Raw genomic sequence first — 14,408 nt, 5'->3', positions numbered from 1 at the left:
TTCCTCTCCTTTTAAAAGTAAAAGCAGTATGCTCAATATTTCCTTGCAAGATTAGCTTCCTGAAAGAAAGATTACCTTTCAACTATGTTTTACTCTTTTAAAACCAAGGATAATTTTTTTTTTCTTAGGGAGAAATATATAACACACACAAAGGCAAATGCAAATATTCAAATATTTACTAATCAGTACTGACAAGCATCAGCAGGTTGCTGTTGAAAAGTGATCTTCATCGTGTGTCTCAATTCCTGAAAACAATAAATAGTGGTATAGGAAGCTAAACTGATTTTGATAGTAGAGTTTTAGAATTCAGGCTACCCTATATGTTTGGTGGAAAGCAATGGGAGAACTACTTAGATACAGATTACTGAAAGAACATACATAACTGCAGCAAAATAAAACCCAGCATTTTTTATACTTTAATTAAAGTGCCTTTTGTTATTAATCTTACTGGATGATGGTTAGGTTTGATAACATGTTCCCAAACAATGGATCTGCAATCCTCAAATCTTTATGCAAATCCTGTTTCTGTCATAAGAGACATTATTTTGGACTTTCAGGGGACAGATTTTGCTGTCTTGCTATTCATATTGATACCATGTTACTTTACTATTCCTCTGACTTTAGGAAATTCAGCTGAGCAGTGGTATGTTATCTATTAGTAACGTATTAAAAAGTAACTGTAAACTAATAAGATGCAAAGAAAGAGAAAAAAAACCCGCAAAAAACTGTTCAGCTGAATATCTCATTCTAGAGTTTAGAAGATTCAGTTCCTAAAATGTACTTAACTCCAGTGAGTAAGTGAGTACTTGCACAGTTACAAAAGGTTTATGCCCTATTCCTTTGGTAATTTTACAAACTAGAAGTCAGCCAAATAGGTCATCTTGATTAATTATCTTGATGAATGTAATTTCACGTTGTTTCTGAACTTAACATCATTCAAGCACGTAATGAGTTTACTACAGTCAAAAAATATTACTAGAACATGACTTTCATTTTTGAGGTTTATTTTTCTCTTGTTATCTTAGAGTGCCTCAAGGGTTATCCATTAAACTGAACTTCACTTCTTTTGATACACAGCAGTATGAGGACTATTTAAATATTTTTGAAGGTATAGGACAAAACAAGACCTTAAGAGGTAAGGTTATTTTTCAGCTGATATTATTTTCCATTAATACGATTTAAGTGGTAAAATAAGTACTTTTAAGTGACAAAAACTGAATGCATATGTTTAAGTGGAAGAATGCATCTGTAAATTTACTCTTTAGGTAACTGATATTGATATACATATCTACTTTTATAAAGTGACCAAAAAATGCTTCCCTAATGTATTAAGAAATCTCTGGCTTTTTTTTTTTTCAAGATCCTATTTGAACAATCTTGATAACTTGACCAGAGCCATGGTGTTGTGGGGTCCATGTTTCATTGAAAATATACTGTCAGAAGGTCCTGTAACATAAAATGAAAGCATCCAAACTGAAAAGCGTTGGGAAAAGTACTATGTTGCTTACTGGAATTCGTTACAAGCATGGCATTGCTTTCCTCAGACCTTGAAGTATTGATTCTCTGTCTCTATATTCTCATCTGGAAAACGGGGATTTTGCCCATTTTTCACAAGGCCTAGTCTATCCAGCTGAATTTCATCAGAGTCAGAAGACATATACTTGAAGATAAATATATAGAGATAAGTCAGAAAGATATTTTATTATTTATCCTTATTTTTGGAAGCAGAGAGGGAATGGGAATTAGAAAAGTAAGACTCATAAAATAAAGAATGGAGAAATTCTGCTTTTTCAGTACCACTTTGAATTTGACGTCCCCTTTGGAATTTCAGTTTAGATGTGATTGCTTCAATAATGTTCTCTGCAGAAACGATTAACTTGCCATGTTTTTAAGGACTGCTGTGGGGCTGACCAGTGATACCACAAAGACAATGTCAGACTGTCCAGTGGATTGCTTAAACCTGTGCAATTTGAGGGATAGATTTCCAACTATTAGAAATGCCACATGTAGAGGAAAGAAGGACTACAAGACATTTCCAGATTAAGAGTCTCCACTTAACTAAAAGAGCCTGGGAATGAGGAAGGAAAATAATGCACATGTAATTAAAAGTGTGAAAGATGATGCCCATTGTCTTTCCATAATGGCACTGTTTCAAATATATATTATTACGAGTAGGTAAAGAGCTCCTCTTCCAAAAAGTAAAGTCTCTCTATCTGAACAAAACTGGGCAAGGAGAAGAGAAAGAGAGGAGGCATAAACTTCCACAGAACAGTGAGGAATTCAGGGTTTTCTTTACCCTGAATACAGTCATTATTCTAACTGTCATTGCCTGGCATCATAGCAGCTTTAGGTGGAGGAGAAACTATTTACGATTACTTGTATCAATCCTCTCATTTCACACATATGGAAATTATATAAGTGAATTTAAATTATTTTAAAATTCAAAGTCCAAATTTAGATTTAGATAGAATCATAGAACTGCTCAAGCTGGAAGGGGCCATGAAAGGTCCTCTGGTCTAACCTTTCATGGAAAAGGGAGCCTAGATGATTTAGCACACGGTCCAGTCACTTCTTGAATCATTACAATTGTTCCTGCGCCGTATGCTTCATGTCTACATCACAAAATGAAATTCCTATGTAATTTCACAGTTTCTTTTACTCTTTCATTATCTGTAAGTATATGTGCTAATTGTTAAACTGTGAGAGTAAGTATTTGTAACAAAAATATGTAATCAATACTGTGATTCTAGTTTCAGAGTGCATAGCTGTGAGTTTTGAGAACATTGATAGCATAATAAGCATGGTTATGAAGATTATAGTATTAAATATTTGTACTATAACAGGCATTTCTCCACTAGCTGATACCCATATTGATGAATATGAGAGATGGCATGTGCAGAATACTTATATGGCAGCCAAACAGCTAAATGCCTTCAGGGTTTTGAAGCTATTGTAGGCAGAACCATAGTACAAGAGGGAAAGCATTTTTTAAGACTCAAAAAGCTAATCCACAGTATTTTTGTAACAGCACTGGAGATTTTAATGTGCACGGGATTGTTTTCTTTCTGACTGTATTATTCTTTATTTTTTCTCAGCTTCTCTCTCAGGGACTAATCCTGAGAATATTTACATTTTTTCTCATGAGGCTACAGCACAGTTTATATCTGATTCTTCTTCTGAAAATTACAATGGCTTTAATGCAACATACACTACATTTAATGCAAATGAACTAAAGAGTAAGTGTTTTCTTCTGTCTGTATTTGTTTGTTATCCCTAAAGTTTGGTGAAATTATGTTTTCAGTTCGATAAAATGTAGATGAAAAGGGAAGCAGTATTTTCTGGCCTCAGTCCACTAACTAGATTGACTTGGAGAAATTTCATCCTATTTTAAAGATCAAATCATTGATTTCAGTAAAACTGTCCACAGGTTTACAGGCCTATATCTAGCGGTAGGATGATGCCTTACAAAGTTAATCGGTTTAAATAAGAGTAAAACTCTGACCATATCTCCATCAGATACCTTTCAGCTAGTTTGTTCACCTGTGAATACTGTTGAATCACTGACACTAATCATTATTCTTTGATCACCTGACAGTATCTGCTCTCCAGAGTTTCTGATGTCCTAACTCATTGCCACAAGCAGTAGTCCCAAATGTTAGAACTAACATACAGGAAAATACCTCTTCAGTAAATAGGCATTGGAAAAAGATGCAATAAAATCTACAGTGACAACTAAATTCAGCAATATGAGTCATGCATTGGTGTTCTTTGGTAATCAGGAAAAAAAAATCAGATGCAGTTTGGACATCTGAAGCGTTCTTCAGCTGCTAAATTTTGAGCAGGATGTGAATAGGGGATGTGACTGGGAAGGGATATGCTGCAGGAAGCATCCAGAGTGCAATCAAACCCTTGATATGTGGAAGCCCTTGCTGGAGGCTGACCTGTACTTCAGGGTGCTATGAAAAGACCCCGAGCAAAATTTCATGAGAAGTGATGAGAATGTGGCAGCAAATATGAGCAAAGAAGGAGCAAAGGAGAAGGACAAGGAAAAGGGCATCCCTGGTACTTTTCCAGCTGGAGCAATCCAGACCTTGGCAGAGAAAACAGGAAAAGGGCAGGGTTAGCCCTGAGTGTTAGCTATGCAAGGGGTCCTCTCATTCCTCCACCACATTACTGGTGAAGGATAAAAAAAAAAAAGGTTAGAAGGTTGGTGAATGAGTGCGAAAGCATGTAGGGCCATCTTCAGCAATAGTGTTCTGTTAATAAGTATAAATGTCACGTTTATTTCAGTACTTATGTTGCATCGCATAGAAGAGGAAATTGAGTTACTGTGGGCTCCAGTTTTAAAGCATATTTAAACATTTGTATTATTTGTCACTCACTCCTTTGTGTAGAGAAAATGTCTCTACCATTTTTATTTACTAGAGGTTCTTATTCACAGATTATGAGAAAGTCAATTGCACTTTTGAAGATGGCTTTTGTTACTGGATACAAGATTTAGATGATGATTCAAACTGGGAAAGAGTTCAGGGTCCTACCTTTCCCTTTATGAGTGGTCCTGATTTTGATCATACATTTGGCAACATGTCAGGTAAGATCAAACAGAAGTTGTTTGCAGATTAAAGGAAAAGTTTGATTCAGCTTATGTTAAAGCAATGTACAATGGATTCTTCATACTGTATTATTAGGATGTAATTTTATTCTGCCATAAAAATATGTAAGAGCTGCCAGACAAAATGTTTTATGCTACTAATTGCCATCTTGTAGAAATACATCAAAACTAAAAGAAGAAGTAAAGAAATATATGAAGTTATTAAAGTGTGAGGTATTGAAAAGTTTCAATGCTATTACTATAAAATATTAATATAGATAGGTGCCTTACCTGAGAAAGGAATTTCTGTTACGCAACAGTACTATAGGTCAAATAACTGCATGTTTACCTTAAGGGAAAAAAACATGTATAGGTACATTTTAATGGAATTGCTTCTATTTAATCCCTATCTACTGGTGACATCTGCATGGTCATCACAAAATAATTTTGGTTTTACATGAAGTGGACCTGCTGGGCAGCTGTGTCCCCAGTTAGAATCACACACCAGACACACTAATTTTCAACACATGTACAAAACATACAAACACTCCAGCAACTGCTATAGCAAACCAACTTAATTGGAAGAGTTGATTATATAAAAAGAGTCAATATTGATAGGAATCAGATTTGGAAAGTATATCATGAATGCTTATCCCAGAATTAAACTCCAAAAGTGTTTTTTTTTTCTTCAGCGGGAAAATCAGTCAATCTCTCAGCTGATTCTTCAGTCCAGCTAAAATTAATTAATATAATTTAGATTTTGCAGTGGTTATATGTATTCTATGCAAGACTTATACAAAACTTATTCAGTGATGAATAACTGGAAAACGCAAATTAAGTTTTAACAAGTTACTTCCAGGAAAAGAAAAATATTATTTATCATGTTATTGGATAGAAATTATCCACCTCTCTCTGAGTAAATGCACATTTTCTAAACAATCTTCAGAACACTGTTTTGTCTTTCTGCTTGTTACTTAGAAATACAAATCAGATGAAAGAATGTAAAATTTGTTTAATAAAATACTTGACAAAGATGTCTAGCTCACTTGAAATGTTAATTTATTTTAGGTGCTCTGCTTCACTATCTAGATCTAAGCTGACATACGTAATGTTGCTATGTGTAATATTGCTAATGTATTGAATATTCAAATTTCTACAACGTGTTTGAACTAAAAACATGAGCTGAATCATTAATATCTAGCTACTACATACATTCAGTGAGAGTGTAGTTTTGTTTTGATGCTCTTTGAAAGCAAAGGACTTAATACATACTCAGCAACTTATTCTGAATACTCAGAGAACTGATGAAACGAAGACAGAGAACTGTCATTTTGACTATGTGAAAACCTTTTCTGAAAAACAATGCTATGCTCATTTTCTCAAAACTAGACACCATGTATATTTTAATGCATGCTTTATAAGTCAACATAGGAAATGAAAGGTCTGATTCAGATTTTAGAGTAATTTTCAGGTACTTTAACCTCCCACATGAAAAAGCTAGCTAATCTAGAAGTATAAATAACAGAATATAGTGTGTATATAATCCATATTATATAATTATATTTATAATTATTTGTAGATTCTCTGAATATAATATTTGCAAATATATGTATTAGATAGAATAAAATCTAAAATTACAGATATTATTTCAATAGACTAAGAATTTTATTTCAGGACTTCAAACTCTGCCAAATTTTGCTTTTCTTGTGATGCAATGCCTCTGTAGGCTGGCCTCATGTTATATTTCTATATGGGAACATGAAGTCCAAATTCCCAGCTACAAGGATTAACTTAGAAAAAGCTAAAACCCCGGTTTCCCCAAATAATGTATTTTGCTTGTTTATAATGCTTCACCTTGCTATAAAATATTCATGTAGTCATTCTCTCACCACCCTCAAAATGCAACTCATATTTCCCATTATTATGTGGATAAAAATTATAAAATGTCAGGATTTTTTTCTGCAAAATCATAAGAAATGTCAAACAGGAAGACATTTTTATAAACTAAGTAGAAATTAATCAGGTGAATCACTGCCTTCACCAAATAAAAGGCAGATCTCCCACTGACTTCAAAAGGACCTATTTCATGTCTACTTCTGAGGAGCGTCTGCAAGCTTACAAGTTGATTTTAATGTGTCATTGACTGATGAATATAATCATTCACGTTTATTGTGTCAGGAAACTTCTGTCATGCAACACTGACTGTGCTTGATATTATTTTTAATGTAAAAATTCTCATTAAAAATACAAATCATTAATTTTGTACTGACTAAAATGTGGTCATTATCCTGCAGGATTTTATATTTCAACACCCATAGGACTTGGATTCAGAGAAGAGAGAGTTCGGATTCTGAGTTTGCCTTTGAACTCTTCAGATTCATCTTGTCTTAGCTTTTGGTATCCTTACATAACTCCTAAACATATACTTTGTTTAAGAATAAAACCAAATAGCTTTCTTTCATATATAATATTAATCCAAGTCAGTATGCCAGCAACAGAAGCCTGCTTCTGTTTGGAATTCCATGATTGGTTTCAATTTCAGGCCTGAAAGTTTGGCTCCTTTAAAGGTTTGATTCTTTCAGGTAGCTTTAATTTATTTCATTTTTCACCTTGCATCCAATATTCCTCTCTATACAGAAATTATGTTAAGAATCCCTGAAATGTTTTTTGTTGTGAAGCTTAACTAGGCTTCTGCAGAAAGCTTAGCAAATAACCAAGTAAAACTTAGGTGTAATCTAAACATATGTTTCTTTTTCTTTTCATGTGCAAATTAGCCTTTGTTCCATAAAACATTTTATAAAGTAAAAAGCTTGATATTTTTTCATGAAATTTCACTTTATTCTAAAATTGTTCTTTCCCCTCTAGGTATTTCATGTACAGTACTAATGTTTATCGTTTAAGAGTTAGTGTAAGTAATAAGCATGGTGTGGAAAAGATCATTTTCCAGAAAGAAGGAAACTATGGAAACAACTGGCATTATGGACAAGTAACTTTAAATGAAACATCTGATTTTAAGGTTTGTAAACTGCTAGTTCTTTTTTTTTTTTTTTTTTTTTAGCTAATCTGACATCCGTTTTTTCTGCCAAATGAACCCAGTGATCCACAGATCCAAAGATAATATCTAGTACTATTTACTAATGCATGTCATCAAATAAATATTAACATGCAGAAGACAAGAGTCCCCATTTGAATTGTCACACCATCCCCTTCCCTACTCTGGAATTTAAAGTGTTATTATTGTAGAAAACAGAAAACCTTAACATTGTCATGGGATAATCGATCAATGTTATCATGAAAGAGAGCTTTCCACAAAACAAGGGTGTTCAAAGCCTATCAAAATCTGATGTGGAGTTTAACACCTCAAGAGCGAGTATATGAGGCACTAAGACTTGAGAAGATTTAAATTAAATAACTTCTTATTCTGAAGCAGTGTTTTCACTAACTGATTACAGAATAATTCACTGGAAGTGTGTTCCAGGCACTTGCTGGTGCCACATGGTTAACTGACCTGACTTTTATCTGTAAACAAAAGGAGGAGACTTATGTTAGGCGTTTCCCTCAGCAACTCCCCACTGAAACTTCTTTTTATAGGTATTTGGGATAGCTTGTCCTGCTATAATAGTTTTGATTGATGCAAAAACACTGCCAGAAAGATACATTTACCACTTGAGGAAGTAAGTGCCTCTGTGACCTGGCTGCATCTGATTCTCAGCAAGTGTGTGTTTTATTATGTCAGGAAGAGTGCTATACCTACTTATATTTCACCAGCACAACTTCCTTGACAGCAGGATTGCTTTAAATGTGTGGATATTAAAGTACAATAACAATTCCATTTTTCATGAAAGATTAATTCCAATTTTTCATGAAGATATGCCCGTAGATCAGGAGAAGTTTGGACTGGTGAGTGATACAGTATTTGTGTTTCAAAAGTTACATATATTTATATATAAAAAGTAAAGTTATTTAATAGCTTTAAATTATGTTCATAATTTATACAAAGAAGTTCCTGCATCTTTAGAATGAGGCACTTGGTTTACATAGTGCTGTTTTGTTTTGTGAGGAATTCTGTCTCATCCCTGATGCCCTCCTCTGAGTATAGCACCAGCATAAATTACAGTGGAAATAGGAACATTCAAGAAGGATGACACAATGGTTCAGTATAGGAAGCTGAAAAATATTTCATTAAATTATAAAATTCTATATTTTTTTTTCATGAACTTCAGGTTATTTTTGATGCCTTTAAAAAGCGTGGTCCCAGTGATATTGCCTTGGATGACATTGGCCTGACAAAGGGAAAGTGTAATGAAAGTTTGTATATAGAGCCAACTGCGATTCCAACTGTTACTACTGTTCCTTCAGCTCCTAGTAAGTAAACACTATATTACAGTTGATTGCCATTTCCTATTACTGTACTTGTGTATGAGTGATTCAGAATTTCCAGCTTTCACTTTTATAAAAATCTTTCTTCACCATTATAAAATTATTTTCAGGATAACGTACTAGGGAACAGGTTCCCTGCCCATGACTCTGTTGATAGCAACAGAACTGGTAGATTCACAGTTTAAGCTATGAGTACTTGAAAGAATGAAGGATAAAGAATTCAGAATTTTCCTCTAAAAGCTTTAATTAGTAAAGCTTCCAGGAAGCCACTGAAGGGGGAAGGAAGAAGAAGGAGAATTAAAATTATAACCATTGTATTTGAAATTATAAGTAATGTAGCTGGGGAATAAGAGAATGAGCAAAGTCACATAATGATATCAGTAGAGGTCTCAACAGTAAAAATTCACCAAGCTGTGAGAACACATGCACACTGAAAACTCCCCTATTTAGGGGAATTAATCTATTTGTGCCATAATGGTTTAAGAATGGAGCACAATATGAGTGTCTAATACCCAAAATGGAGGTATTACCTGGAACAAGGCTCAGAATGAATGAGTTCTTTCCAATGTGAAGCAATATTTGTTTCAACAAAAATTTAAATAGGGAAACAGAAAGGCAGGACAGTCAGCAGCTCAGGTAATGAGTAGACAAAAAAAAACCCTATCAATGAACTCTTTCCACTCCCTAATCTAATGAGAGGTTTCAATATTTGCATAAATTATAGAATGTGTCAAAATCTAAGCCTAATACCTTCAATTTTGCCTTTGCTAACTCTACTATTTGTGGTAAGGCAAAAATTATAAGTGCTTGCTGTTAATAGTAATGGATGGGGCTTTTTTCCTGCTTGATGGTGCCTTAGCTCATTTGGTCTTACTGCCTTCTTGGCACCTCATCTAAGTCCCAGGTTCAGTGGGAAACTGGAAAAGGGTTGTTTTTATTTGCACATTTTTGAATCTTCTCCAAGTAGAAGTTAATGAAACATGAAACACCACTACCTATAGTGCATATGCACTTACCCAGACAGGTTGTACAGCCTGATGCAGACCTATCATGTTGCAGAGTCTTTTAGAGGAAAGCGGAGACATTTAAGCATCCTCAAAACATTCCAGTTTCACAGAGATACTTAGAAAAATCTCACTGAGAAAAATATGAAAAGTACCTGTACCCATCATTATAAATCCAGAAAATGTACATGAAAAATGAAGAAAGATTGCATACGATGTTAACCAGGTCCATGCACATTCATAGCAAAACCTGGTACAAATATGAATAGGTCTCACAGAAAAAAAATAATTAAAATATTTGATAGGGCTTTATAAATTATTGTGAAAGAGCCATGAACCTTTTGGAAAAAAAGAGATTTTTACAAAAGATCTATTCACAGATGGCTTCAAATCATTAAAACAAACTGAGCATGTTCCAGGAGTGTGTGCTATTAGATTTACTGTCACAAGGCACAGCTAGTTGCCCTCTTGACATCATATAGTAAATAAAAATGGTCTAAATTTAATAGAAAAAGACTGTTTGAGTTGTATTTATGTTGAAGCACTATGTACTAATGTTGTCATTCTATGAAATCTATCACTTCTAAATCTACCACATTAGGCCAGGTAAGAAAACAAACCCTTCTAACTATAAGAGCAAAATTTTGTTTTAGAGCTCCATCCTGAGACACAGGGAGATAAAGTTCAAGAACATGTCTCTGTCAGCAACATTAAATTTTAATAACACTAGTAATTTCAGTTATAATTTACCAAAGTGAATTTCGGAATTCGATTGTAATTTTCACTAAAGTAATACTGTGGAGAGGTGCTGATGTCTGCCACCTCCAGCCATCATTCAGGTGCTGTTGGTAAACATACCTCACAAGTTAGCATCAGTCTAAAGCAGGGGTCCTCAAACTTTTTAAACAGGGGCCGGCGCGCGGATGAAGTGGCAGATCTGCGGCTGCTTGGTTTCCCCCCCCAACCCGGGGTGTGTGTGTGTGTGTGTCTGTAAATACCGGGGGCCGGATTGAGGACCCCTGGTCTAATGATTAGTGGTAGAGTGACCCTGTGGTAAATAGTAGCTTAGTGCTGCTGTGAAAATACCAAAGAAATATCATTCAAATTATAGATGTCTACCCAAAATATGGCGATGAAGTTTTAATATTCAAAAAAAGGAACTGGTCATGTGGCATAGAACTATTTATGAAACAGGTTAGAGAGGATCCATATTGTCCTTCAATATGATACAAAAGAACAGTCTAAGCTGTTGCTGGGTAAAAAAACTAATCTTTTGCATAAATTTGTTGAGGCATGCTAGGCATATGCTGTCTGTAACCTGCTGAAAAGAAAGTGAATATGTTATCAATCATCTTCAAAGAAGTCTGAAATTACTTTGATAGATATGGTATGAGCTTACTAACACTTGTTTTCACTACAAATGTCATGTCTGTAAACAAAAGATGAAAGAATCTGAGCTGAGCCAATTTCTTTTGCTAGACTTAGAGCTTCAGTAAGAGGCACTGGCATCATTCACACTGCCACAAAAGCTTATGGAATAATAAAAAAAATATATTTTAGTGGTGGGATAGGGAAGCTGGATTTGCTTTTGTCTTTTGCAGAAAACTGTCAGCCTTACACTTTCATCTAAACCGGATTGCTTTCATCTTCGTATTGATTTATAACTTGTCTTTTAACACAAACAGTGTGGAAATTACAGCGTAGATTCCACACTTAAGATGTGTATGTCGATATAAATTAATGTTTTGGACAAAGCACAGAGGATTATTTTATGAATATGTCATATATTTTCTACAGTGTTGAGAAAATTATCTGTTATGCTCAATGAAAGGACCAAGTTTATTGGTGCTGATTGCTATTTGGTTCTCTAACGAGTGACAGATATACAAATAACTCCACATAAGTTTGTGTTTAAAGATCACTGGAAATTTTTAAAACAGTTTTTCCAGACATGAGTAAAATCAATTACTTCCATCATTTTTCAGCGCAGGAGAACAAAGATCATTACTAATGTGTCTTGTAGTTAACACCAGATCAGATTTCACCATAAGTTGCCCCTACTCTGCTATTAAGAAAGTTGGTTTTGCTCTGCTTATATCATCAGATGATATGTCTAAGAATCATGTATTTTTCATGCAACTTTACAGTAGTTGTGTGTCTGTTTGTACGTGCAGTAATGTGCTATAAAAAAAGCCAGTGTAGTCTATATTTGTTTTTAATGGTATTTACAGAAAGTAGTCCTCACTGTGAGCCATACAGCTAAATCATAATATGCTTGGTGGTCAGTGTGCGATTGTTAACAGTTCCTTTTCCTTTTGGAGAGTTTGGCTTTTCTTGCCAGGAGTGATTTTGTGAAATAGAAAGTTCTAGAAGATGGCTGTCATGGGAAAGTTCGAATCTTTCTTGTATTTAGTGGGGCTTCCTCCCAGTGGGATTCAATTGGGCAAACTCAGTAGGACTTGTAGATTATGTCCCTAGTTCCCAGGCAAGTGGCTCAGAGTGTGCAATATGGACAGACATAATGAAACGCAAAATTTGAGCTATAAGGGGGTGAGCGTTAAAAGTTTAGCCAAAGTCTGAAAGTTAAAAATATAAAATCTAATTCAAAGAATAAAACCACAACAAAGGAAAATAAAAAAAGGCAGATTTCTTCTGTTTTAACTTCTATTTCCTGAAGCAGGTGGAGGAGCCCTGTTTATTTTTGAATAAAGTAATTGCAAACAACAGAAGAGGGAACACACCAAAATTCATTCTTATGGTAAAGCTGAAATGAAAAGAAATAAGATTTCTTAACATGAAGTAAAGATTTTGAATATGAAGCTGACATATTTTGGATGTAAACCACCACCTAAACTATATATTGAAAGATAATATTGAATATGTAATGTACTGTTGGATATGTCTATGTGTGTGAACGTTTACATCTGTGTATATACATATCTACAATATTTGCTTTCAAATTTTGTTCATTTTTATATATAAGTACATACACAAGTTTATGATAAAAACCTTTCTTACTCGAGCAGTTTTTTCAAAGAAAAAAAAATGGGTACTTTGACCATTTACACAGTTTAACTGTAAAAGTTTTTGGGGTCCTGCTGATGAAATCTAACAGTGTAAGGGTGTTTTTGATATAAAGTTTATTTTCTAGATGACAAAATGGGCTTTATACTTGAGTATCTCTGCTAATGCTGCAAGATCAATTGGGTAATAAGCAAGGCATACAAGTCAACTGCATAAACAGGTTATATTTGGGAGGGTGGGAGAGTGGGAACAGCTTTCCCTCTTTCTTTGACATTTTCTACCTTTTACAATAATGTCCTATTAAATTATACAGTTGACTGTATCACACCTTTTTTTCTTCATATTTTCTGTCATATGCACAGCTTCCAGAACAATAATCACCAAAGGAAGGACAGCCTGTGTCCTTCACCTAGCTACATGCCAAAGACTTCTCATAGCACCACCGTGAATACAGTTGTGTACCTGGGCACTAGCACTTCACAAACAGCAATATATGGACTATAGCTGTACATAACACTATGCATCGATTGTATGTGTCAGCAGGTCTGACTTTGACACTATAACTAATAAGGACAGTGAAATTCTTACACGTGTTTTTTCCTCAATGCTGTGTCCTTATCAGTGTTGGCTTCTAACAACTCACCATTCAAGCTTTATATTAATGACACTGTAACTGAACCCTTACAGTGATGAAGTTAGCTTGAATATCCTCTTCAGAATTTTTTTTTCTAAATTATCTTTGATACAATGGAAGGCAAAAGTAAGACAATAGGTTAATTATGGTTTTGAAATGTTTTCTTTTTCAGCTGACTGTGGAGGTCCAGTTGAACTGTGGGAGCCAAACAATACATTCAGCTCTGAAAACTTCCCAAACAATTATCCTAATCAAGCTTTCTGTAAGTCATTCTTCTCCAAGTCTTGGGAAAAGTTTAGCCATATAAAAGTAGAGATACTAAATCTGCTTTCCCAAGTCAGATGTTGTCAAGCAAATATTAAGCCATACACAATGGGATCTTTTAAGTAAACTCTGTATGGCACTTAGCAGAAGCTAAGGAATTGTGCCATTTGAATAAAAAGTGATGAAGACAAGGATAATCCCTTGGAACGGGTTCAGACAGGCCAATTCCATCATGCATGCCTATTATGTTAAATACCTTTATGCCAATGCCACAACAAACAAAGTGCTGAAAGTCCCCATTTTAACATTATAGCTCAATGTATTTGCCAGGTTAATATCATCTCTTCTGTTAAGTAGTTTACCTAGGGGCAAAGAACGTGTGCATGCATTTTGGAAGGGATCCTCTCTTTATTGAGTGTTTCTTAACATACCAGTGAAAACGTTATTCTACTGATGTTATTTGATTTACATCGAGCTACAGATGACAAAAGCGAAAAAGTTTCAATGTGGC

At 34.6% G+C, this 14,408-nt stretch overlaps 1 protein-coding gene across 1 annotated transcript in view; it reads left to right on the top strand.

Annotated features, from left to right (window-relative positions):
• The window catches only part of TMPRSS15 (transmembrane serine protease 15), a 57,818-nt gene that overhangs the window by 20,408 nt on the left and 23,002 nt on the right, over nucleotides 1–14,408 (top strand). Inside the window, exons 8-14 of the mRNA XM_055801901.1 lie at nucleotides 1,026–1,135; nucleotides 3,096–3,236; nucleotides 4,442–4,591; nucleotides 6,886–6,988; nucleotides 7,457–7,607; nucleotides 8,815–8,956; nucleotides 13,806–13,895. Of these exons, the coding sequence (XP_055657876.1) occupies nucleotides 1,026–1,135; nucleotides 3,096–3,236; nucleotides 4,442–4,591; nucleotides 6,886–6,988; nucleotides 7,457–7,607; nucleotides 8,815–8,956; nucleotides 13,806–13,895 (887 nt within the window). The remainder of the gene's footprint in view (nucleotides 1–1,025; nucleotides 1,136–3,095; nucleotides 3,237–4,441; nucleotides 4,592–6,885; nucleotides 6,989–7,456; nucleotides 7,608–8,814; nucleotides 8,957–13,805; nucleotides 13,896–14,408) is intronic.

This window comes from Falco peregrinus, chromosome 4 (assembly GCF_023634155.1).
Source record: "Falco peregrinus isolate bFalPer1 chromosome 4, bFalPer1.pri, whole genome shotgun sequence".
Lineage (NCBI taxonomy): Eukaryota > Metazoa > Chordata > Aves > Falconiformes > Falconidae > Falco > Falco peregrinus.
The sequence above is the reverse complement of the archived record's forward strand: the minus strand, read 5'-3'. Positions and strand labels throughout refer to the sequence as shown.